At 40.6% G+C, this 25,869-nt stretch overlaps 1 protein-coding gene across 2 annotated transcripts; it reads left to right on the top strand.

The window, feature by feature from the left end:
* Positions 1–721: 721 nt before the first annotated feature.
* si:ch211-51a6.2 (neurotrypsin) lies at positions 722–25,869 on the top strand. Of its 2 annotated transcripts, XM_051423074.1 has the most exons (14): positions 722–996; positions 4,546–4,585; positions 10,089–10,331; positions 11,491–11,629; positions 12,952–13,127; positions 13,736–13,883; positions 14,089–14,267; positions 15,646–15,787; positions 17,293–17,507; positions 17,686–17,827; positions 18,221–18,499; positions 18,774–18,896; positions 19,480–19,760; positions 22,286–25,869. In XM_051423074.1, exons 1-14 carry the CDS (start codon positions 925–927, stop codon positions 22,603–22,605), a joined length of 2,499 nt encoding a protein of 832 aa, XP_051279034.1. In that variant the 5' UTR covers positions 722–924; the 3' UTR covers positions 22,606–25,869. The 2 variants fall into 2 exon arrangements, with proteins under 2 accessions (XP_051279034.1, XP_051279044.1); XM_051423084.1 differs by lacking the exons at positions 722–996; positions 4,546–4,585 and adding an exon at positions 8,932–8,954.

Genomic DNA, 25,869 nt, shown 5'->3' with positions numbered 1-25,869 from the left:
AATTTAACACACCTGTCAGAATAATCAGATTATAGGATTTTAGACTGGACACAATGCAAAGTAAATCCCATGTCAGATATATATATTCACCATGGTGATACATTCAGTATCAGTACTGCTTTCCAGGGGTGCTGGGTACTACGGAAGCCCATTTCCGCCAATGTGACAAAAAGATCCTGTAAGTCATTATAATGAGAAACCTTGTCAAAATAATGACTAATATCACAACGTCAGCATCGTTGAGATACTAAGTGAAAGTTTACAGAATGTTTTTTTTATAATTACAGTGGCAGAAATGGGCTTCCATAGCCACAACATGAGCTCCTTTCCCTCTTGCTGTTGTTGACAGCTCTGCTCTGATGCTCTCCATGAGGTCTTCAAGGACCTCAGGGCTTTTCTGTACTCTAGCGCCGGCTGCGTCATATTATCTATATCTATATATTGTATATGTGGCACCTTCACATAGACTGCTATACGCGGACTATTATGAGACTATTTAAGTGTAAAGATGAAGAGGCTCAAATGTCAGTCATTGATATTAAAGGGTAAGCATGAGGCTTTCACACCCTTGATTTAAAAGGGAAACTGCTTGAAAAGACTTTGTTCGGCGCGCTGTGTGTGTGTGTGTGTGTGTGTGTGTGTGTGTGTGTGTGTGTGTGAGAGAGAGTGAGTGAGAGAGAGAGAGAGCGAGAGAGAGAGAGAGAGAGAGAGAGTTTCCTCACCAACAGACAGTCATTTTTAGCTCGGCAGCAGGTTGTGTGTCTGGAGTTGAGTTCAGGGCGGACCAGCCGGGCTGTTTGAGGGTGTTTTCCCGGCACTTTGTTATCGCTCGGAGGGGACAGATTATCAGCAGGCGGTGGGTCGGTGGGTTGGTGAAGGTGTGTGTGGAAGGTGTGGGGGAGATGGTTCCTTCCTCCCGGCAGGATGGACCGGAGGAAAGTCGTGCCCGGGTTCGTCCCCTGCTGTCTGCTACTGGCCCTGTGTGTCTCCGCAGAGGTAAGTTTAAGCAGCCTATATAAAGCTGATGTTTACGGGTTGTCATTAGCCCGGACCGGCCTTTGTCACGGTATTCTGTAACGGAACACGTCTGATTTATCTCCATAGATACAAAACACCCTATTCTGTGGATCTGTCATAAAAACATCTAGGAAGTTTCCTGGAAATAATTTCTTCATTATTATTATTATTGTTATTATTATTATTATTATTATTATTATTATTTATTTATTTATGTATTAGTCATTACTAATTTTTTTCAATTTTCAATTTAATATGCTTTTAATGGCATGGATGTTAGAAACAATTATTGCAGTGTTAATATTTCAAAACAACAAACAATAAACAAGATTCTAAAAAGATGAAAATAAATACAATTCATTAAGAAAACAGTCCGTTAAGAATACACTTCATAAATATACAATAGCTACAATATGTAGATGAATAAAAACAACAACGATACTATACTCTTTTAAAAAGTAACATCATTACTTTACTCATAACACCCTGCCAACAATTAGTTTCACTACTAGTTATATTACTTTTGTGCTACACAAAACTGTGGTGGTCATTGTGTCCCCGAAATCCAGTTTTGTTTGTTAAAATTAAAGTAATGGAATATTTTTTCCATCTTCCAAACTAGTTTCCTCCACGAGTACAGAAATGAATGAATGAAGGATGTGATTGGATTGTTGGATTTCAAATTAGGGGGTGACAACAAAAATAAGGTTGTAATTAATTCTATTTTAGGGATACTGTAATATTATGACTGAAATGTTTTAGTAATTGGTTACACTACTAGTTACTGTGGAAAGTAATATTATTACTGTAATATTATTACTAGTAACGAGTTACTGCCCAGCGATTAATAAGGAAATTACAGAAAAAATCCGACACTGTGCTTAAGTTCAGCTGACCTGCTAAAATGAAATCAGGTCTGGGGTGTCAAGCCTACGGCACGCAGGCAAAAACTGACCTGCCAAAGGGATGACTTTGCAAAAGTGTGAGAACTGCTGGAAGTCATTCATTTCAGTTTTTAATAAGAGGCATTGCTATTAGTGATCTGTCCAAAATACTAAATACGTACCTTTGTAGATGAACAGTGATCTGAAAAATGGAATGACAGTAGACCGACTGACTGTGGAATGACTGAGATATTGTTTTTCCTCTCATGCTGTTTATTATCTGTTTTTCTAAATGGATGATTCATGAATTGTGACTGTGTTTTCAGAAGATACTTCTTGATATTAAGAATCCGACACCCCTGTAGGTTGTGTTATTACATGGAATTAAATACACTGTCCCCTCCATGAACCTTTAGAGGAATTTACTGACATATCAGATAGCTTAATTTCTAGAAAACTATAAGACCCATAACACAGACTTTGTAAAACACAAATGGCTAAAATAACTGGCCATGGGATAACAGTTGAAAATGAACCTTTTGGCTAACACTGGCACAGTTACTGTGATGTTGAACAATGTGTCCTGTCCCTGAAAATGAATAAAACATTTAAAAAACAGTGGCAGTTCTTATATCTCATAGTGCACATCCAGAGCATCTTGTACGTTGTTTTTCTTTTTTTCAAGATGAATAGTTAGAGTATGACAATGCTGTCACAGTCTCAGATAAGAGTACACTTGTATAATCCCTTGTGGAAATCAGAGGCGGGCGCTGATACAACCAAAAAGCAGCAGCTCTCAGCAGGAATAAGAGAGAGCTGTAAGCAGTGGGAATGTATGTAACACAAACCATTACCCATATCTCTTTGCTAAGTTACGGTTGTTGTTTTTTTTTACAAATTTCGGAGTTGTTGTCTTCTCCACCATTGTCATCATTGCAGTCTGCTTCTCCTGGTTAGGATTCCTTCAGTGTTCATGGTTCAGGAGGTTTCTACCGGGAGCCCAGTTATCCACAGAGGTCTCCTCCGCTCCAACACAAACAGACCTGCTGATTAAAACCGCTAAAAACACTGAATAAAGCAGTTCCACTTTAAAAATCACTGTTTCTCCCACGCTGTTGGACAGACAAAGGACGACCCAGAGGGGCGGCGAGCCGAGCTGCTGCTAACGTTAGCTCAGCTTGTTTCTCTGATAACTTAAGATCCAGACGTCCGATGACTAAAATCCTTCATCCGGTTCAAATCTAGAGTTAAAAAGCACCAAGCCCTAAACAGTGGATGGTAACAATGTGGCTTCAGACTGGATAAACAATAAATGTATGACAGCTTCTGGCAGACAACCACAACGCTGACGCAGGCACAAAGGGGATATGACGCCATTGACATGCGACCAGTAAAACACAGTGGTACCTGAATAAAATGACAGATTTCTCTGAGTTTGAACATTGTTGCAAACATTTGAGATAATGGAAGTACACAACTCAACTACATATAGAACATAGCTCGAGTGTTGAAGAAATGCAGAAATGTTACATGTTACAGCTTTAAGGCCAGGCTCAGATCGGTTTTCAAACAGGATTTTTATCTTATAGTTTTGTTTTTGAACAACCTGTGCTGGGCTAAGATATCTGACTGAGTTGTCTTGCATCAGATGACCTGACTGTGTTTTGAAAGGTTGACTGACAGCTTTAAAGTTGTCACATCTACAGTACACTGGGTGAACAGTGTAGGACATTTAGCCCTTTTATACACAGTCCCACAGTGTTGGAGGACAGTGACAGGGCTGTAATTCTTGCACCGTTCACCCAGAATGCACTCAAACAGCCTTAAATCCAAGCTGAGTCATAGTCTCAGATCCACTGTGCCGCAGGAGGAAACGCAGTGTGTTTATTCATTCATTCCTCCATTGGCGGTTGATCTGTTTGCTTCATATTATCAGCAGGTCAAAGTCTGTGCTCATTTTTATTTATATCACTGCAGATAAGTGTGACAGTGAAACACCACAGTTTAACAACTCTTTCAGGTACGGTCCGAGTCTTTTAGAGGGTTTTTAGTGATTTTAAACCCCCAAACACTGATCAAATAAACATAATTATGTAAAAGAAACCATATTAACATGTTTTTTTTTTTTTTTTTTTTTTTTTTTTTAAATATTTTTTTTTTTTTTTTTATTAAATAAAAAAAAATTTTTTTATAATTTTATTAAAAAAAAAAAAAAAGGATTAATTCCTCTTTTTTTTAAAAATTCCCCTTATAAATTTTCTATTTTCTACATTACATTCCCCAAAACAGCTGACATTAAGAATTGGACATACGATAAACTGAAATAAAAACAAAGATGGAAAAATCCTTAGCAGTATAGCACACTGAGGCTTACATTTTTGTAATTGTATAAAGTCAAGAAAATGAGTCAATGGAACCAACTGGAATTATATCATTATATCAAAACACTGCACAAATTTAAGATCTCTAAAACACTACAACTTTATTTACTTATTACTTCAACAGTAGTTGAAAGTTGGGTCTCTGGCATGAAAACTGTATAAAAGCCTTGCAGTATAATATACACCATGTGTTCGTTGCTTTAGTCCTCTGCATTCTGCTTGTAAATCATTGTTTGTTCCATGATGTCTTATTTCCTCCACAGGTCAGTGAAGGTGGATACTCGAATACTGTGCAGAGTGCAGGTAAGGGTAATCTTAAAAACGTAATTCTGTTGCATGGACCTTACTGAAATATGTGGTCTCGGAACTAGTGTGAAGTCATTGCTTGACAGTAAAACAACAGTATTTACGAGCAAGACAGGTAGTATGTAGTGACTCCCCTAGATCAGATATTGTAGTCAAGATTTGGTTTGCATCCAACATTTGTTGTTTGGGTTGACAACCCTCTGTAGTCCAGTCATTGTAATAATTAATTCTGATTGACACAGTTTGATAACCTCCATTGTCTGAATGAGTGGTTGCATCATTTATATGGCCCATTCTTTATGATATGTGGTTTCAGTTTCAATCTTTCTATATTCCTATTGTGATGAGTGCTTTCAGAGAGGAAGATTCAGTGAGTGTTAAATTAATTTAGTTTAAGGTCCAATGTGTTGGGTTTTTTTTTATCAGTGCAACGTTAACATGATAGTTAAGACAGGAAGACATATGAGACATGACAAGGTAACACAAACAATGACAGCAACTGGGGTAACAACAACAACAACAACAACAACAAAAAAAGTACCAGTGTGCAGGATTTAGCGGCATCTAGTGGTTTAGTTGCAGATCACAACTCCCTTGCTTCACCCTTCCCTTCCAAGTCTAAAGGAGAAACTATTAAAAATGGGTGAAAAACCCAAACGGCCTTATCTAGACTGCTTTTTATTTACAATCGTCAATAGTCCAGCTGCTTTAATAGCAAATGGCATATGACATCAGGGGCTAGTGTTTGTCAGAAGGCATGTGAGAGATTCTGAAACAAAGGTCTGAGTAGGCCAAAACTAACACCATCACACTTAACACTATGTTTGGTGTAAGCCAAACTAAACACAACAGCAGAAAGACTCCATATAGGATTTTAGATTTTTGATACTAATTTTAGAGGAGAAAATTTCACACCAAAAATGTGACCCAAACACAGAAATTCATTACCGATATGGCGGCCAATATAGTGAATGTTTGAGCTGGAATGAAAACAGACCTTTTTTCTATGGGGATTGTGCACTGATATGATGCTGCAAATGTTCTCAGGAGGCTGCTTTCTTCAACAAATAACTTTATATTTAAATTAAATATTCAATAATTGAAAATATACACTGTCAACCAATTGTAGTTGCTGAGAGCTCCTTCTTCTCTCTTACTCTGTGCTGCTCACCACGGTATTGCAAATCACAGCACGCTCTGCTAGAGAAACTTTGCAGTGACACCAATACACATTTCTTTGTGCATTATATACCAGAAAATATATTGAATTTTTTTCATATATATACTATACTGATATGTCTGCGATTGACCAATATCTGCTGATGATATCTTAGTCACCAATATCTCAGTCCGGCTCTAGACTCCACCCCAGCATGAGCCTGGGGAAGGCAGCAAGACAACAAGCCCCAAACAGAAAACCAAAGCTTTACAGGGATGGCTTTAAAACAACAGTAAAACCACATACTGCACAATTCTTTTCATGCAGTATGTGGACCCCCCTGTTCACATAACTACTTTCGGTCTGTTTTTCCTGGTCTGGGCCCTTTACTTCCAATGAAGGAAGGAACTCTTAATACAGCAGCATACAATACCACAAAACCAGCTCCATAAAGAAATGGTTTCCCACTATGCTGTGTAAGAACTATCTAACACCTTTAGGATGAGCTGGAGCACCAACTCTGGCTGATTCAACATCAGGGCTTTATATCTAATGCAGTCTTTAAGTATTTTATATTTGTGATTGAATGATTGAATTTACCTTAGAATGAGCCGTGTCTATCTACAGAGGAGGCAGGTCCTCTTCCAAGGAGTCCGCCATGTTAAACCACCATGTTTCTACAGTAGCTCAAAAGGGACAAACCAAACACTGTCTCTAGATAGGGGTGTTTGAGCATTTTGTGTTTCGCGGCCACCGTAGTTTCTACATGCTTGGAAGGGGATGATGAAGCGAGGGAGTTGCGATCTGCAGCTACACCACTAGATGCTACTAAAACCTACACACTGGTCCTTCTGGTCCTTTACACTGTGTTCCAAATTATTATGCAAATACGATTTCAATTAAACAAACATTCGATTTTTTGTTTTTCAATGAAAGCTTTCAATTGTGCTGCTTCCCATGTCTGTTTAAATCACTGACATCAATCTCAGACAGGTTTGTCTTTATTAGTTTGCCAGGTGAGCCTAATTAACAGGAAACTACCTACGGATGTTGTTCCACATTATTAAGAATGTCACAGGTTTCATGTAATATAGTGGAAAAAAAGATCTTTCTGCAGATGAAAAGCGTGAAATAGTGCAGTATCTTGCAAAAGGTATGAAAACACTGGATATTTCACGAAATATTAAGAGAGATCATCTTCCTGTGAATTTCCCCTGGGATAAATAAAGTATCTATCTATCTATCTATCTATCTATCTATCTATCTATCTATCTATCTATCTATCTATCTATCTATCTATCTATCTATCTATCTATCTGTGAAAACATTTGTCTGATTCAGAGCACAGACGGGTTCGTTCAGATAAAGGCGTGTTAAGGAAAGTTTCTGTAAGGCAAATTCATCGTATTAAGAGAGCAGCTGTGAAAAAGCCACTGATGAGTAGCAAACAGGTATTTGAAGCTGCTGGTGCCTCTGGAGTCCCAAGAGCCTCTCGATGCAGGAGCCTCCAGAGGCTTGCTGATGTGCATAAAGCTGTATTTCAGCCACCCCTAAACAATGCCCACAAGGAGACATGATTGCAGTGGGCTCAGAAATACATGAAGACTAATTATTTAACAGTTTTATTAATTGATGAATGCCGTGCTACACTGGATGGTCCAGATGGATGGAGTTCTGGATGGTTGATGGATGGCCACCATGTCCCAACAAGGCTGTGACGTCAGCAAGGAGGTGGTGGAGTGATGTTTTGGGTTGGAATCATGGGAAGTGAGTCGGTAGGCCCCTTTAAGGTGTCTGAAGGTGTCAAAATGACCTCCGCAAAATATATGAAGTTCCTAACTGCCCATTTCCGGCCATGGTATAAAAAGAAGAACCGTGCCTTTCGGAGTACAATCATTTTCATGGAAGACAACACACCATCCCATGCTGCAACAAATACCATTGTGGCCTAGGCTGCAATGGCCATTAAGGGAGAAAGAATCATGGTGTAGCCACCATCATCTCCTGACCTCAACCCTACTGAGAACCTGTGGAGCATCCTTAAAAGGAAGCTCTATGAGGGTGGGTGGCAGTTTACCTTAAAACAGCAGCTCTGGGAGGCAATTCTGGCATCCTCAAAGGAAATACAGGCAGAAACTGTACATGGACTTAAAAGGTCAATGGATGAGAGAGTTGTTAAGGTGATATCAAAGAAGGGCTCCTATGGTAATATGTAGCTCGATCTGTAAAGATGTTTTTGATTGGAATAGCTTTGATTTGAGAAGAATTACCCCCTAATGGTAAAATTCACAACAGATTTCTGTTTTCAGTCCTTTAGAAACTGTTAAGTGTTTTGAAACTCTGTTTTGCATAATAATTTGGAACACTTTTATTTTGCAAAAAATGCCATTGTTATTATTGGTAATTTTGTTTAATAAAATCCAGATTACGATATAATTGTTGAGAAATAAAAAATCATATTGACTATCTAAAACTAAAATAGAACAAAAACATTTGGAACACAGTGTAGTCAGTGTCCAATAGTAATATCCACAGTGATTGAATGCCGTGGAAAAAAATATGCTTGAGGGTGTGAATCACTTCATTGGTAGCGTACAAACCTGTGCCTCTAATTTCTAACCTCTGTTTCTGTTGCCTCCCACAGTCTTGTCATAATAACCAACATCATCCACCAAAAGCAGACACTCACAGTATCAGCCTTTATGCTCCTTCTGTCCGTTGTTCTTTCCAGCCCTCTGTCTCATCACCTCAGCTCCCTGCCCTGTCCCCTCCAGTCACAGCATGTCTGTGTATAGTGTGGTTTACTGTTTTACCCCCACTACCAGCAGCAGCACCCTGTGCATATAGCTCATAGCCACAGTTAAAGTGCCTGTACATTTCCTGATTTTCATGCTTGAGCCCATATGGCAACGAGGGTTTACCTCTAATGGGAGCAAAGCCCGACTGACTTCATACCTGTCTCATACTCCCTCTGGAAAATATATGAGCTGGCAGCTGTGTCTGCAAGAGTCTGCACGTACAAATGTTGAGTAATTGACTGTGGGATTCTGGGTAAATCAGAGTTGTTCTTGTTTCTTTATTTCTTTCTTTCTTTATTTATTTATAGGGACATTAATCAACAATTCTGTAAATCTGCCAGTGTTAGCCAGCTGGATCTGTTTCAACTGCAGGGCTTTGGTGAGATCCGACCAGTAAGGTGAAACCAAGGTGTGTGTGTGTGTGTGTGTGTGTGTGTGTGTGTGTGTGTGTGTGTGTGTGTGTTGTTTGTGAACCAGTCACATAGCGTCTCCCCAGGAAGCAGTTTTATAGATAAGTTTTACAGTTGGCAGTGCTTCTGGCTGCTCTTAAGCGTCTTCAGCCACAGCATTGTCTTGTTAAACTACCATCTGCCCACCAGATGAATGTTTCCTGTTTGACATGCACTCCAGCTTCATAGAGCTTGTTCTTAGCAATCACTACGGGAGCCCATAACCCAAGGAAGAGCTCTGAAGCTGCTTCAGACACCACTGGTGATCAGCCGGCTAATGAGGATCCTAACGTAGAAATAAATAAAGATCCTAACAGAGAGCAGCTAAGCATTTTGAGGATCATGTAGGCTCTTGGCTTATTTATGGGGCTGTCAACAGTGATCAACCCTGTTCTGAATGTGTCTCCAGTGTTGTAAAAAATCCAAGTTTGTTGATAAGGGAGGTTTTGAAGATCACCTCAGACCAACCACATGCCCATTGCAGCATCACACAGAGGCACTCAGATCCTTTACTCAAGTAAAAGTGACAATACTACAATGGAAAACTACTCTGTTACAAGTAAAAGTATTGTTTTGTTTTTTTAACTAAATGTACTACAAGAAGTTTTTACATGGTTATGAAACAGTCTCAATTTACTGATGCCTCTATATGACATACAGAAACAAACAAGACCATCAGAGATAAGACTGGATATTTCTATACAGTTATTCTTACTGTCTGCCACCAGGTTGGATTCCCCTTGAATTCAATAAAACCAGGCAGTAGAAACACTACCACTTTTGTCCACATGGGGCGCCAGAATCAACATAAAATGAATGTTCCTTGTAGGCGCTGATGGTCTTGTTTGTTTATGCAGGTCATATAGAGGCATCAGTATTACATTGAGACTGTTTCATAACCACTTAAAAACTCCTTGTAGTACATGTCGAAGTGTCCTTGAGCAAGCTATTGAACCCCAAATATGGGGCGGCTGTGGTACAGGTCCATTTACCAAATTGCTCCTGAGTCGAAGTATTATGACCAGAATGTTTCAAAGTAAAATCATGTGCAGTAGAGGCTGTATAGCTGACTGAGTGACGTCCTGTTTCTGCAGCTCCGCTCTCCTGTTCTGAAGGCTTTACAGAACTGGGATACTATAATGGCTCGGTTTCCCGCACGGAGTCAGGCTCCCCCTGCCTGAAGTGGACAGACTTCCCAGATTACATGCAGCAGTATCCAGGCCGAGGCCTGGGGGAGCACAGCTTCTGCCGAAACCCAGACCAAGAGGCCAACCCCTGGTGCTTCTTCAGGCAGAGCTCCGGTGCCATCAGCTGGGCCTACTGCGACTGCCATCAGGGTGAGCTGATATGTGAGGATGGATGGCTGGATGGATGGATAGATGGACAGGCTGAATGGATGGATGGGTGGAAGAATGGGTGAATAGATGGATGGACAGATAAGGGAATAGATGGATGGATGGATGGATGGATGGATGGATGGATGGAAGATGAATGGATGGATGGATGGACAGGGGGAATGGACATATGGATGGACGGATGAATAAATGGATGGATGAAAAGAAAGGGGAATGGAAGTATGGATGAATGGATGGATGGGTAGATGTCACCAATTATTTCTCTATTCAGTAATGGCCATATCAACCTGCTAGGGGCCCCCACAGCAAACAGGAACTGCTGGGCCCCTGTTAACCCCCTGGTCGTCCCACTCTGTACCGTGTGTACAGGTTTTCAATGTTAGAAATTTACCTGGCTTCAGATTTGCTGTGATTCATATATTTGATTATTATAACACCTTAATTTAGGAATATGCAGCATATATACAAATAATTAAGAACTTTCAGCTTGACTTTGATACAGGAAACCTCTTCAAGACAGACCCCCTAAAGCTCTTATCATGTCAGCTAACATTGTGCTTCAATAATGCAAATTAATTAATTTGTAACAAAATGTTCAGTTAAATTCACAAACTTGGACACAGTGAGGCTGTTTTTCAAAGTTTTCAGGTCTTCTGGTGCTTTGAGCTCCTAGTGTAGTTTCACACTTTCCCTGCTTGTTAATCTAATTATCTATCTATCTATCTATCTATCTATCTATCTATCTATCTATCTATCTATCTATCTATCTATCTATCTATCTATCTATCTATCTATCTATCTATCTATCTCTATGTCTTAAGTGTGATGTGCTAATTATTGCCATTACAACAATGTGGGCTTGTTGCAGGTGATGGGGGCTGGGCTTTGTGATTGTTGCAGGTGGTGGGGCCAAATACCAATTATAGGTGCGGAGTGTCATCTCTGATGGTGGGATAGGGCTTGTTTTCGGGGCCAGGTGGAACAGCCTATGTGTACACATACTTTTCAGCTAATTATGTTTCAATATACCTTTGTTGATACCTGCTCCTGATTGAACTTTGTCTAAATATTGTATAAATATTATATACACATTTTTCCATGTGTTGTTTACCTGTGGGAATTCTCCCTGTGTGATTTGCAGGCGCAGCCAGATTGGTGGGGGGGACATCAGGCAACAGTGGGCGTCTGGAGGTCTATCTGAATGGCCAGTGGGGGGCAGTATGTGACACACACTGGACCGATCGCGATGCCAGTGTCATATGCAGACAGCTGGGACTGGGGTGAGAGCGCAGAGCCAGACATGTTTCTAACGATAATACACATATAGAGATGACTGGTCAAAACCTTGTTTGTGATTAGCCACCCTAGCCACAGCCTGTTCACCCTGCTGCATTCTGGGAAGAGGTACTGAAGTATCCGCTGCCGTACCACCAGACTGAGAGACAGCTTCTTCCCTCAGGCTGGGAGACAACAATTCATCATACAAAAAAAAAAAGAATTGTTATTAATTTTTTTTTTTTTTCATTTTAGATAATAATTTAAGCTTTAAAAAAAACATGATCTGAACACAAGCTATATTAACAGATCCTTTACTCACTGGTGAACAGCCTCATCCTGCATTAGAACAATGGCCAAGTATCAGGGAGAAGAAAACACTGAATCTGTCAAAAAAGAAGCCTATAAAGTATGTTAAATATAAAAGTATTTATAAAGAAATCCTGAAAATACCAGAAAAACACATTTCTAATGCAGCATTTATAATTTGTACTGTTTATAAGTTGTTCTGTTTGTATAATATGAAATATCCCTAAAATATGTCATCAGTTTACTAAATAATGGAAAAGGAGTCCCTTAAAGAAAAAGGTTGGGACCACTGGCATAGAAGGAACTATGACAACATTTCATTATACAACCCTGCATAAATGACAATGAACAGCAATGATTTCACTGCAGACAAAGCTATAACCATACTGACCTTTTTCAGTTTTGTTGCAGTTTTATTTTGAATGGCCGCCTCTACTTACTTTGCATTATAGTTGTGTTTTTGGACAGACAGAGTGTCTTTCGCACTGTTGTGGAAGGTTACACACAACTTTTGATCTAGTGCTAAATATTACTACTTGTGACTGATCTGACCCTGGTCTACAAACCAACTCTGTTCAGAAAGAGTGACACAGCTCCACATGCAAACACAGTTGTTATGGACAATATAATTAAAAGCATGATGCACCCTGATCACATACAAACATCCCTCTAGTGTTGTGATGCTGCTATCAGTGGATGGAATCTGACACTGTACGATGAATCAAAACAGAGGCAACTCCATCACGCATTGTTTCAACTATGAAGCAGGCTTCAGGCACTAGAAGGTCACTTAGGGCAACACAGTAAGGCTCATTGACCTACCCCAACCCAGGCTTAAAAACTAAAGTGAAAGTTTTTACACCATTGAGGTTGTAGCTTATAAACTTTGGAATTTGCATTTAGCTTAGCATGACTGGACAGAGTAGCTTCCATCAGAATTGTCATTTACACTTTGAAGTCTTTTTTAATGTGACATTTCCATTGCCCTTGCCTCTGTGTGCATCTTCTGTTCATGCAGTGAGATTGGTACAGCCCTGCAGCATTCCTACTTCGGCCCAGGTTCCGTATTCCACTATGAGCGTCTGGGTTGCCGTGGTAATGAGAATTCCCTACTGGAGTGCCGAAACAGGAAGTTTCTCACCGGCGACTGCAGCCATGGCAACGAAGCTGGGGTGATTTGTGCTGAACCAGAAGGTGAGATCAGAGTGTCGCCTCAGATAAACAAATACATAACTAATAAATAATAACAAATGTATTGTGGAAGCATTATAACCACACATAATGCTGGAAACATGTCACATGGTACACAATTGCACTGCTGGCCATATACAATCATATGTAGAGATAGGATCTTGTCTTGTTGGCAATGTTTAGAATAGATTCAAGACTGACCAACTGACCCTTCCAAAGTCCCGCCCTTTTTTGCTCTGTGCTCCACTAACAGTTGAGCAAGCCTCAGTCAACTGTCTCCTGTAATTAGAAAACCTAAGTTCTTGTCTACGTTGAAAAGATTTTTAAGATGTTGGTTTTGCCCAGTGGTTCATCAAGTCACATTTCTGTTGCATATTCAAAAGCTTTGCATGCAGCCCAATACACAAATATACACACACATAGGTAATGAGGCAGCAAAATGAACCAGAAAATGAGACTCTATGGCGCCTGTGAAGATAGAGACGATTGTTATGACGTCCGGGGCTACATGGCTCCAGATCCAGGGTCTGAAAATCTTCCCAAAAGTAACACCATATTTTGGTGATATGTGTATAATCAGCTCACTTATTCCTTTACCCTTTGTTTCTCAGGCAGGGGCATCCCTTTGAGGCTAGTGGGAGGCCTGGAGGACTTTGAGGGCCGTGTCGAGGTGTACCGTGACGGCAGGTGGGGTACCATTTGTGATGACCAGTGGGATGACACTGATGCTGAGGTTGTGTGCCGACAGTTGAACCTGGGGTAAGAAAAACACCCTTTCTACTGGGTGCACCACTAGAAACACCAGGTGCATCAACATACAGTTTAAAAAAATTTAAACTCATATAAATCGATGATGCCAATATAGCACCCCACCAAAACATAAATACAACATGGACATTTCTTGGGTGTAATTGACCTTATACTACAGATTAAAGGTGTAGTTTGTTTGCCCTTTTACCAACAGGGGCGTAGCCAAGGCGTGGACATGGGCCCACTTTGGCCAGGGTTTTGGTCCCATCTGGCTGGATGGGGTTCAGTGTACAGGCAACGAACTCTCTCTGGAGGAGTGTCCTCATAACATGTGGGAGCAGCACAACTGTGACCACATGGAAGACGCAGGCGTGTCCTGCAATCCATACACAGGTCAGAGCCAAGGAAGGAAACACTTACTCACACGTTCATATTAGACAACACTGTAATCATTCCTGTGGAACCCCATTATAACAGATATCACTGCAATATCTAAAGTCAAAGACATTTGGCCTCTCATCCGAAAAGGGTCCTTCTGTTCTGACTGACTTCTTTAACATAAAGAAGTGAAAGGGAAAACAGCTCTCCAGGTTGTTGCTTTTGTGCAACAGAGAAAATTTCTGTTTAATCTTTCTCAACTTCCCCAGGTTGCACTGCTGAGTGACTTTTGAGTCTTGTGTCTTGCTGCAAGACCCATGGATGTTATTTGGAGGTTCAGTACACATCTGTCTGTCAGTCGGTCAGGTCAGCTGGTTAGTTCACTAATATATATCTATATATAATATTTCAAGAACAGATGGATTGCCATGAAACTGTGTAAAAAACAAAGATTTATTTTGACAGATAATTGTGATCACTCAACTTTTTTCTTTAACACAACCACAAAGTTTCGCATTTTTGATTTTGCATGAAATCTCCCAACATTAGGCAGGATTTCCATCAAATTTGGAACAGGCATTTATGCTCCTCTGAGGATTAATTGTAATAACTTTGGTTATCGTTTAACTTTTTATCTAGCACCACTACCAGGGGGGAAGTTGTCCAATACATTGGTATAGAACCAAATACCTGCAAACTAATGACATTTCCATCAGCCTCAGCTTTACTTTGTGTTTAGTGCTAGTTAGCAAATGTTACCATGTTAACATGTTAAAATAAGTTGCCGAACATGGTAAATATTATAGCTGCTATATAACAGAATGTTAGCATTATGTTGCCATACCTGCTTTAACCCCTAGTCTTTTTGGTCTGAACATGGCTGGTAAGTGGTGTCGCAGACACCTGTGATGGTTGTTCCAGTTTGACATATATGGCCCTCTTCACTCCTCATTCAAATCATCTGTCTTCTCTGTCCAAACTGTATACATTGTTATTCTCAGAGATGTCCTTTAGATGCAGGTAGGACTACTGCATCTTGACCCAAGGATTGGCCCTCCTGTGTTTGGCCATGCAGTTGTTCAGTGGGTGTTTTGTGGCCCTACTATAGGTCAGTGTATTCCTTACTGTAGGTTAACAATCCCACAGAGATTATTTGTCTGGGACTCCCCACTGGTCAATCAGAAATGGAGAAGCCTCTTGGATGAGGGGCAAAACATTTTCAAGAATGTACTGCATGTACTATCCCATAACTTGGATGACTGAGAATCCTTCCACACAGTGTGAGCTAAAAGAGACCACTAACACCAACACTAAACCAGACAAGATAATGTATGTCATGCACTCCCCTGAGTATGAGATCTAATACAGTATTTATTTTCCTGTGTGGCTGCAGATGGTGCAGTTCGTCTGGTGGGAGCAGACAGTCACTGGGAGGGTCGCGTGGAGATTTACCACCAGGGAGAATGGGGCACTGTGTGTGACGACAACTGGACTGAGCTCAATGCTCAGGTAGTGTGTAGACAGCTGGGCTTCAGGTCAGTGCATTGCTACATCTGAGTCACTATGGAATAATGTTTTAAAGAGTTCGGTCTAGACCTGCTCTATTTGAAAAGTGTCCTGAGATAACTTCTGTTATGAATTGGCGCTATACAAATAAAATTGAAAATTGAAATTGAAATTGAACACCTCTGTGCCTTAGGAGCTTGTGTACCAACCTGTGATTTTATATCAATCTAAAATAGGGATAAACAACCATGTGCCATCATGTGTGCAGATGATCATTCTTACTAAGCACTAAAGGTTTCTTTTCCCTGCTCAAGCAAAAAGAAAAGAAACCCACAAAGATTGAACAACATACTGGCATTTTTTTCTAGTCTTAGAGCCTTATGATTATCCATCTATCCATTTTTCTGCATTGTATATGGGTTCCTGTCATAGTGGCCGGCTAGGCAAGGTAGTCCAGATGCCCTTCTCCCCTTACTCTGTTTGGTCCCAAGGCATTCCCTAGGATTTAGTATAAATTACCATCGAGGCTTCCGCAGGGGTCTCTTCAGAGTTAGATGTGCCTGGAATACCTCCTCAGAGATGGATCCAGAACAAATGCCCAAACTACCTCAACTGGTTTCTTTCAATGCAGTGGAGCAGGGATTCTATTCCTGTCTGCTTCCTTCCTACCTACCTACTCCTTCTAAGGTCCTTTGGGATGTCTGAGCTCCTTACCTAACCATAAGAAGCCCTCCAAGAGGATCAAATTTTGTTCATTTGAATTCATGATCTTATTCTTTGGGTCATTTTAGTGGCATCAAGCACGGTTGCAAATTAAAAACCCCTCAACTCACCCTCCCATTCCCAAGCGTTTCCGAGAAACTATGATGGCCACAAAAAAACATGAAAGGCTCTATCTAGAGCCAGCATTTGGTTTGCCCATTCTGGGCTACTGTAGAAACATGGCTGTGCAACATGGTGCTACCATCATTGTTGTGGTGGCACAGAACTGAAGCCAAAGTGTTAGAGACCAACTGTGTAAGATCACAATCAAAAATTTGACTGGTTTTATGATTACATATCTTTTTACCAGTTTACCATCTGATTTACTGATAGGTCCCTTCAATCGGATAATTCCACCAAACTCAAATCCAAGATTGGTTTGAATGAAAACATGCTGACACATAACTTGCAGTGGCACATGGTTCCATGTCTCTGATCAAATTAATATAAGACTATATTATTAGATACTCATACACTTATATCAGTTAATAAATAATGATAAAGGTTTTTCCACCAAATTTCAGAACACTGAGAACAACCAGTATGCATGATGTTTGTCCATAGAAAACTTTATTTACAACCTTCAAATTCTAGAGAAAATCCTTACAGGAAATTATACTGTTTCTGTAGTTACAGATGGGTCATTCTGCAAATTAAATTAAGATTTAGCAAGCCTTTGTACAGAAGTCTTCCTCTCATTCACCAGAGTTTTGGTGATGTTGTCAAAATGACCATACAGCTATAGATGTTCTGTGGTTGTTTCTGTCTGCAGGGGCCGAGCAGAGGTGGCTCCTGACAGGGTGTATGAAGAAGTTCATGGACTAATCCTGCTGGACGAGGTGCAGTGTCAGGGAACAGAAGCCACTTTACTGGAATGCACCCACTCTAAGTGGGGCCAACATGACTGCTCTCACAGTGAGGATGTAGGTGTCCGCTGTCAGAGAGGGGGTGATGCCAATGAGATACCAGGCCTAATGCTTCGTATTGGTAAGCACACACATTAGTGGCTAAAGAAGACCTGCTTATGAGATTAGTGTGAATTATCGTTGTAAAGGCCAACATACCTCAGGATATGTCAAAACTTGCTAGCATCTGAAAACCTCAGGGCATGAATAATTCTCATCAACTACACAGTAATCCCATGTTTTCTCTTGTGTGTTTGCAGGCCCTCTGGTGCGTTTGGTTGCTGGAGAGACCAGGAAGGAGGGTAGAGTGGAGGTCTTTATTAACGGCCAGTGGGGAAGTGTGTGTGATGATGGCTGGAATGATGTCAATGCAGCTGTGGTTTGCAGACAGCTGGGGTTCATGTTAGTATTATTACACCTTCTCTGATATTTTGGCCTAAGAAAGCTAGTGTGTCTAAAATGGAAAGGGTTTATCCTTCTAGGAAATCCATTGTTGGTTGACCACTTTGATCCAGACTAAATTATCTCAACAACTGCTATATTGATTGCCGTGAAATTTTGTACAGACATTCATGATCCCCAGAGGATGGATCCCGAACACTTTGATGATCCTCTTCGTTAAGTACTAGAAGCAAGGTGACATTTTTGGTTGTGCATGAAATGACAAATATTGGATGGCTTGCCATCAAATTTGGTACACACAGGTTGAATTATAACAACTTTGGTGATCCCTTAACTTTTCTTCAAAAAGGAACAGAATTAATGATGCTGTGACTTTGTGTGCTGTCTTCCCAGCGGTGTGGCTAAAGCCCGATCCATGGCGTACTTTGGCGAGGGTCGGGGTCCCATCCATCTTGACAATGTTCGATGCTCAGGCACTGAGACGTCCCTAGGCCAGTGTCCAGCTGTGGGCCAAGACAGCCATGATTGCCGCCACAGTGAGGATGCAGGTGTCATCTGTGATTACACTCTGGATCCTATGGGAGATGGCGCCATAGCAATGCAGACCTGTGGCCTGAGACTCAATAACCAGCGTCGTCGACGCAGGATCATAGGAGGAGATAAGTCACTGAGGTTAGTATGCGCACACAACACTTGGAATCCAGTGGAATGTATGTATATTCACACACACTTACAAAAAGCAGAGCTGAGTTTGATTTACTGTGTCTTTAAGCCCCTGTACAGCCATGGATCTCCACCCAACAGAGGTGCTGTTACAGTAGTTATACAGTGTAATTTCTGTGTGTGCAGTTGTCGAGACATGTGAAACTGTGCAGTTGTTTCAGCAGCAGCAGCAGCAGCCTCCTGAAAGCTTAACTCTGACCTGTGTGTCTGCGTGTGATTTCAGGGGTGAGTGGCCCTGGCAGGTGTCTCTGTGGCTCAGGTCTCAGTCTAAAGGCAACCATCCTCTGTGTGGAGCCTCACTCATCAACCCCTGCTGGGTTGTGACTGCTGCCCACTGCTTCAAGAGGTAGGAGACAGCTCCCTCTAATGGTCGCCTATTGTCATTAGAAACCGTACACAGCTCAAAAATACACATTGATGTCACATAGTCCTTTTCCAGCTGTGATTAATTATTCATGTATTAATATTAATGTAACATTTATGTTTTTAATTGTTACCACATAATGTGACCACAATGGACACACATTTTGGCAGAATATGTGAATCTGGTCAACTTCTTTAGTTGCATTGCTTAACCTGTACCTTTTCTTTTTTTTAAACTTTTTTTTTAAACTGGCAAATTTCACACACACAACCAAATATAAAGTTCAAGTATCATTCAGTGGGTCACTCAAAAATGCATGCGTGATTAGAAATCCAATCTACTCACTTAACTTACATTTAATGTTTTTATTTTGGTTGTTTTTACCTTAACTAACAGGTCGCAAACGCAGATTGTCTTAACTGCATATGAAGGTGTAGTTTGAATTGATATGAAGCAAGAACAAATATTTTGAAAAAATAAAATAAAGCAAATCCTCCTGAGCTGCAGTAGCACTACTTTGTGGGTTATGCATGTCATATATACTGTCTCTCTTTGCTCCCTTCAGATTTGGCAGAGACCCAACCCGCTATGTGTTGCGCCTGGGTGACTACCACACTGAAGAGCAGGATGACTTTGAACGCACTTTGTCCCCCGAACGCATTGTTATCCACAGAAAGTACCATAGTCAGGGCTGGGAGTACGACATCGCCCTGCTGCGGCTCAAAGGCACAGAGGGCAACTGTGTGGCATTCAACCCTCACACTGGTGCAGTGTGTCTGCCAGAGCCAGGTAACAAGTGGGAGAAGAGGCCTGCTGCCTGTGTGATCACTGGCTGGGGCATCACAGGTAACTTCACCGCTCAGACTGTCGCATGTTGAGCCCCATTCTCAACGGGAGAAAATTATTTCTGTTTGTGTTTCATTAGGCTATCATTACAATGTGACAAAAATATTTTACCATTAGTATCTTAATCCAGCATGGTGGCTTAGTGATGACAATAAGGCAACCACTTAAATGAGCATTGCATCTTTTTGTCAGATGAACAGATAACAGCTTCATTTCTGTACGTCCACTATATAGATACAGAAACATAAGTCAACAAAATTCTCAATATTTAACCGACCACCATCTGTCCTAACCTGACTAAACCAGATGGTTTGTTACACAGAACCATGCAGAAAGTCGTCATTGAAAACTGGCACAAAAGAGCAAATAAATAGTAACAAAAAAACATCACTATCGGCCAAATAGTTATTAGAAACATGGGTATCTGCCCAGAATTTCCCAATCTGTGCATCCCTACTTATGTCTGTCTGCGGCCTTCCCAAGGCTAACAGTGCATTCCTGTCATACAGAAAGACACATGATCAGCCTAAATCACATAGTATATTACCATTTATCAACAACACATCCTGCCTTACAACAAAATGCCACAATGTGTTCATCCGTCTCTCACTACTTGCTGACTTCCCTACCCTGTCTGTGGCTCTCAGCTCCAAGAGCAGCCACTTTCAAAAATGACTCGGCAGGTGACTGGATGAACCATTTGTTTTATCACCATCTATCACAGGTGAACTTCACAAGATCAACGAACCATATAATGTAGTCAAACTCGTGAGGAAAGGGAAAACATATTTTCCATGGAGAAAAACCTTCAGTGTCGTTGTTTGCTCTTCTTTCAAAGAAGAAATACTCTCCAGTTCTTATAGAACTGATGCTAGCAGCATCTACACTAACCTCTTTAAGCAGCGGCTATTGTTGTTTTCAAGCAAACAGTCACTCATCACACGCATCATCACACACTGGCGTTAAACCCTGCCTGTAGCTCACGCTGTAGCTGCCAGTTGTTCCTCATAGGATGCTGATTGGTCAGAACCACTGTGGCTGGACACAAGAACATAACAAGGTTACATCTTTTCCTAACTTAAATGTTTTACTTGCCTAAACCTAAAAACATGTAGGACCCCGGTTTCTGGTGTCAAAGTCAAGACAGGACTTTTAAGACACTGCTTGTAGTCACAGGATCACTAACAATTTGCTGGAAGGTATTTTTACCACCTCTTACAGAGCTATAGTTTCCTCTTGCTTTTAGGAGTCTACGAAACTAGGCTGAACACAATCCAGACCTATCCCTGTAGTAGATGATCTTTTCATTGAACTCTTGGCAAACAGGCATTTCTCAAAATGTCAGCACATTCCTTGGTGTCATCATTACTCTGGACACACTCAGACAAAATCAAGACTTCCCCCAATCCCCTACCTATAACTGTATTGTTGCCATCTTTACTATGTCTTAACCTAACCTCATAAATGGCAATGTGAAGGTTTCCATAATGGTGCAACTCAACCTGGGTTAACTCAGACTTTTGTGCTACAGGTCACTTGCTATCTTTAGTTAGCACGTCTATACAAATCACACAATGGGTCCACGATGAGTCACTTGAGCCAGTCCAAATGAAACCCAGCTCAAATTGCCCCCATTGGCATCCACTGAATGTCACAACCACTGATGCTGCAACTGCTGAGGCTGTTGATAAGTGAGCCTGATCAGCAGACAAACATTAATTAACTTCCCATTCACAGTGTCTCACGTCTTTCCCCCTTCAACTCTTCCAAGGCCCCTGACGCCTCACAGATCAAAAACCTCTGTTCTGGAGTGACTGTCAGCAGCTATCACAGGGATTACCTCTTCAGTATAAAGTAGTTCTAATAAAATCTCTTCACAATAAGGTGTATTAATTATCCAGACTTACAAGGACACTGTTTGTAAGTGCTGATGAATTGTTTAAATGTCACATAGCTGTGGCGCTCATAGCAAAGTCACACCAAAACTGCGTTCACCTCAGTTATATTTTATTGCAGTGGTAAATTGTTAATTGTTAAGTACATTGTCTAATACAACAATGGCCAAGCATCAAGGACTAGAAAACACTGAATCTGTCAAAAAAGAAGCCTATTACGTGTGTATGATTGTTAAAAATGCTATAAAATCAGCACACATATATCTTTAGTAGCATACATGTTCCTTGTACTATACGTCCAGTTTTTAGAGTGCAATGCTCATGTCACTGTACCCTGACTTCTACTGTACATAGTGCGTACATCACAGTGGCGAAGTCATGACATGCCTTACTGGCTCTGATTGTACTGGTACTCGTTGCCCTCATTGGTTTGGCAGGTTAGGTTTAGGCATGAGGAGTGAGATTGGTTAGGGTAAGAATGTCAGGGTAAGCAGAGTGGGTTAGACATGGACTACTCCTTTTTTTAATAATGAAATGTTATTATTTTTACACACTGGTCCTTTAATGCTTTAATACTGTACTCACATGTAAATAAGAATAAATAAGACCTGTTTTTTCCCCCGCTGTCAGACTCAGAGTACTCCCGCACTCTGCTCCAGGCCTGGGTCCCCTTGCTTCCAGCCTGGAAGTGTAAGAAGCGATACGGTGATCGTTTCACCAGCCGCATGCTGTGTGCCGGGAGCCTGTCAGAGCACCACCGTGTGGACAGTTGCCAGGGTGACAGTGGGGGTCCACTGGTTTGCCAGGGCGAGGAGGGCCGTTGGGTGCTGACAGGAGTAATCTCTTGGGGCCATGGTTGCGGTAACCCCTCTTTCCCTGGGGTGTACACACGTGTGAGCAGGTTCCTGCGATGGATCGACAAGGTCATCAACAAACCCTACAAGAACTAATGACGGAGAGCACTTAGTAACACTGGATAACCAGTGTTATTCAGGGCTTCTGACAGGAAGTGTGTGTTCGTAGGAGCCTCCAGGCCATTGCTTATGTGTTGTGCCTCCTGGCCTTCTACACTCAGCTCTTAAAATCATTTCCCACATCACTTCAATGAGCATGTAAAGGACATTATATATACATGTATAATATTCTCACGGTGTAAACTGATGCCAAATGTCCATACAGTAGGGGACACCTGTGTTGTGGCATACTTTGATGAGAGCCAGTGATGAGCGCACAGCCAGCAGTAAAGATAGCTTACTTTAATAATTTGCTGCAATACGTGCCTGTATCTTGCACGTCTTCATCTAAACAGTTCAATGGCTGCATCTTCTTTCATTCCACACTCACAACAGAGTATTTAAAACTGAACACAGAAACACTAAGAAAAATTTCCATATCTTGCAATGTAAATACATTTTTATTATACAAGGACTTAGCAGGGCTTTGCCAGTGGCTTGCCTGTGGAAAGCTGTTAATGTGAAGCAGCAGCAGCTTGAAGGTAGACATTGTTTTGTGGTCTGGCCATGCTCCCAAGCAGCCATCTCCTGCTGTGAGTGCGTGGAAAGGGAAATGTGTATGATCATGGCTAGAAAATACAAGTCAGGGGAAAAACCTACCAGTACCCACTGTGCATGAATACATTTTGATTTATTGATGAGTACTGCTCTGGCTGGAGAGTAGTACCTATCCAAACAGACTGGAATAGAGAAACATACTGACACACCTGAGACCTGTGCAATCAAATTTTGATTCGGCTACAAGGAAACAAGGGGACTCATGAAGACCTCTACTGGGTACACAATGAATGACATTGCACTAAAATGCATGGCTGATAATCACACTGGGGTCACCTGTAAATGAGAATCTCATGTAGGCTGTCCTATGACACTGAATTTGTTAATGCAGACATTTTATTTGTTTTATTGACATTCCATCTCTGAAGCAAAACCACAGGTCAAACCATTATTCATTGTTATTCATCATTAATCATTGTTGCCATATATCTGCTGAAATGTAACTAATTACAGGCCTAAAAAATAACATTTATTCTCAACTATCATACAGAAAAGTGCATGTCTATTGACAGGCTGTCTACACAGAGGCCTATAGCCAGAATTATCAATCTGGCAAAATAGGCAACTGCCCTGGGGCCCAGGAACCTGCAAAAGCCTCAGGTTTACTGTTTATGATAATTGGTTTGTGGTAATGATTAACTGTAACTGTGTTTTTGGGGATATGGGAGTATGTATATTATCAACTGACATCATTAGGGTCGTGGGGCTGTATTACAGAAACTCTAACTTGCAGATCCTATCTTAAAGCTGCAGTAAGTAAGTTATAAAAATAACTTTTTGACATTATTGCTGATATTTCCAATGTGTTCTGACAGTAGAACATGAGACAGATAATCGGTGAGAAAATCACGTTCCTCTGGCTTCTCCTAGTTCTCCTAATGGTATTCGCAAGAATCCACCGGGCCTGAACAAAAACAACCAATCAGAGCCAAGAAAGATATAAGGATGCTTTGGGTTGGAGATTGAAGATAGTTGATTGCTGAATCTCATTCCCAAACACCCTGGGAATGAAACTCAACAATCAACTATATTTCTTGACTCTGATTGGTTGTTTTCGTTCAGCCGCAGTGGATTCTTGCAAATGTCATTAAAGGAACACTAGGAGGAGCCAGAGGAACCTGATTGTTTCACAGATTATCTGCCTCATGTTCTACTGTCAGGATATAGTGAAAGTTTCAGCAAATATAACAAAAAGTTATTGTTATAAAAGTTACCTACTGCAGCTTTAAGATAGAACGTTTCTGTAATAAGTCCCCTGGCGTCTGATCTTGAGGCGCTGTCTTGGGGCCCTGTTTTGAAAAATAGATTTAAAACCATCATCATTTCAGCTGATAAAGTGATTACACGGTAGATAATCCAAAAAGAAGTTGTATTTATTTTTGGAATACTGCACACAATTTGTGTGTACAACTGTAGTGTATACAAGAAGATATACTATGTTCTGTTATGTATAGGTCAATGCAATTTTCATTTTTGTATTGTGTTAATTTATTTTGAAAAAAAACATCAATGTTGACTTTGTTGAGCTGTATTTATTGAAGCAGTGTTGATTTGAACATGGTCACATTCCACTACTAACTGCTGAAAGAAACGATGCTGCTGGGACATTTCAGATAATGCGTCTAAGCCACAGGACACCAGTATTCAACCCTAAGACACTTAACAGAGACTAGCTGGCTAGTCTCACTGGCCTTTTTCATTATGCAGATATCATTCAGATAAAAGTCTCAAAACAAATTATTACATTAACCACAATCTCACAGATTCCCATATAGGCCTACTTTATGACCCATGCTGTATAAAGATGGGGAAAAAAACTGTCCTACATTGGCTCATGTGTTGATTTCAGTAAAAAAAAAAGTACATTTCCACAGCACCTTCCCCTCACTTTCTCTTTTTAACAAAAACAGGTCTCTGTGGTTAATTTATTCTGATGATTTTCTGATGTTAAGTTGCTCTTCTGCGATTCCTGCAAATGTTTGAAAAGCCTTACAGGGAAGGGATTACTGCCTAAACTGCTGGAAGGCTTTTAATGTTAAACCGATTGAAGAAGTATGAAGCTTGCATTTACAACAAACGGCAAATTAGCATAACAGAATACAGTTTTTTTCAACAATATATTTATTATTCTTTGCCTCATATACACAAAAACACAAACAAAGCAAACCTTGATCAGTCATAGGATGCAGAAATCCTAGATCTATCAGTATTCATCCATTTTAATAAAAAAATATATATTTATCTGGATAAAACCTTAAAATTGGAAGGTTTTTTGGAATAATTTCCCACCTCATCCCACATATAATTTTTTTTGCATTGCCAAACACAGTGTAACCCTACAGTGTTTCGTATTGATTTATTTCATTTTACAAGAGTGACATGTTTGCATTTACCAATTCTACTGTAGTTATCTGAGTTGAGTACTTATGACCATATGACCTCTGGCTACTAACTAAAGGAGACTAACTCACCGATCTGTGTCAAATTTGGACATATAAAGTATTGAATAACACTGCATTGCATTGCAAACAATGAAAACCAAAAGAGGAGTAGGACACTTTTTCAGCTGTTAAATATTAATTTATGTTCCTGAAGATCTTACTTTCTTGTTGTGGATGAAATAAATTCATTGTGTTAAAAGTT

The sequence above is a fragment of the Dicentrarchus labrax genome, unplaced genomic scaffold, assembly GCF_905237075.1.
Source record: "Dicentrarchus labrax unplaced genomic scaffold, dlabrax2021, whole genome shotgun sequence".
NCBI classification, from domain to species: Eukaryota; Metazoa; Chordata; class Actinopteri; family Moronidae; genus Dicentrarchus; species Dicentrarchus labrax.
This window is presented reverse-complemented; position numbering and strand designations above follow the sequence as displayed.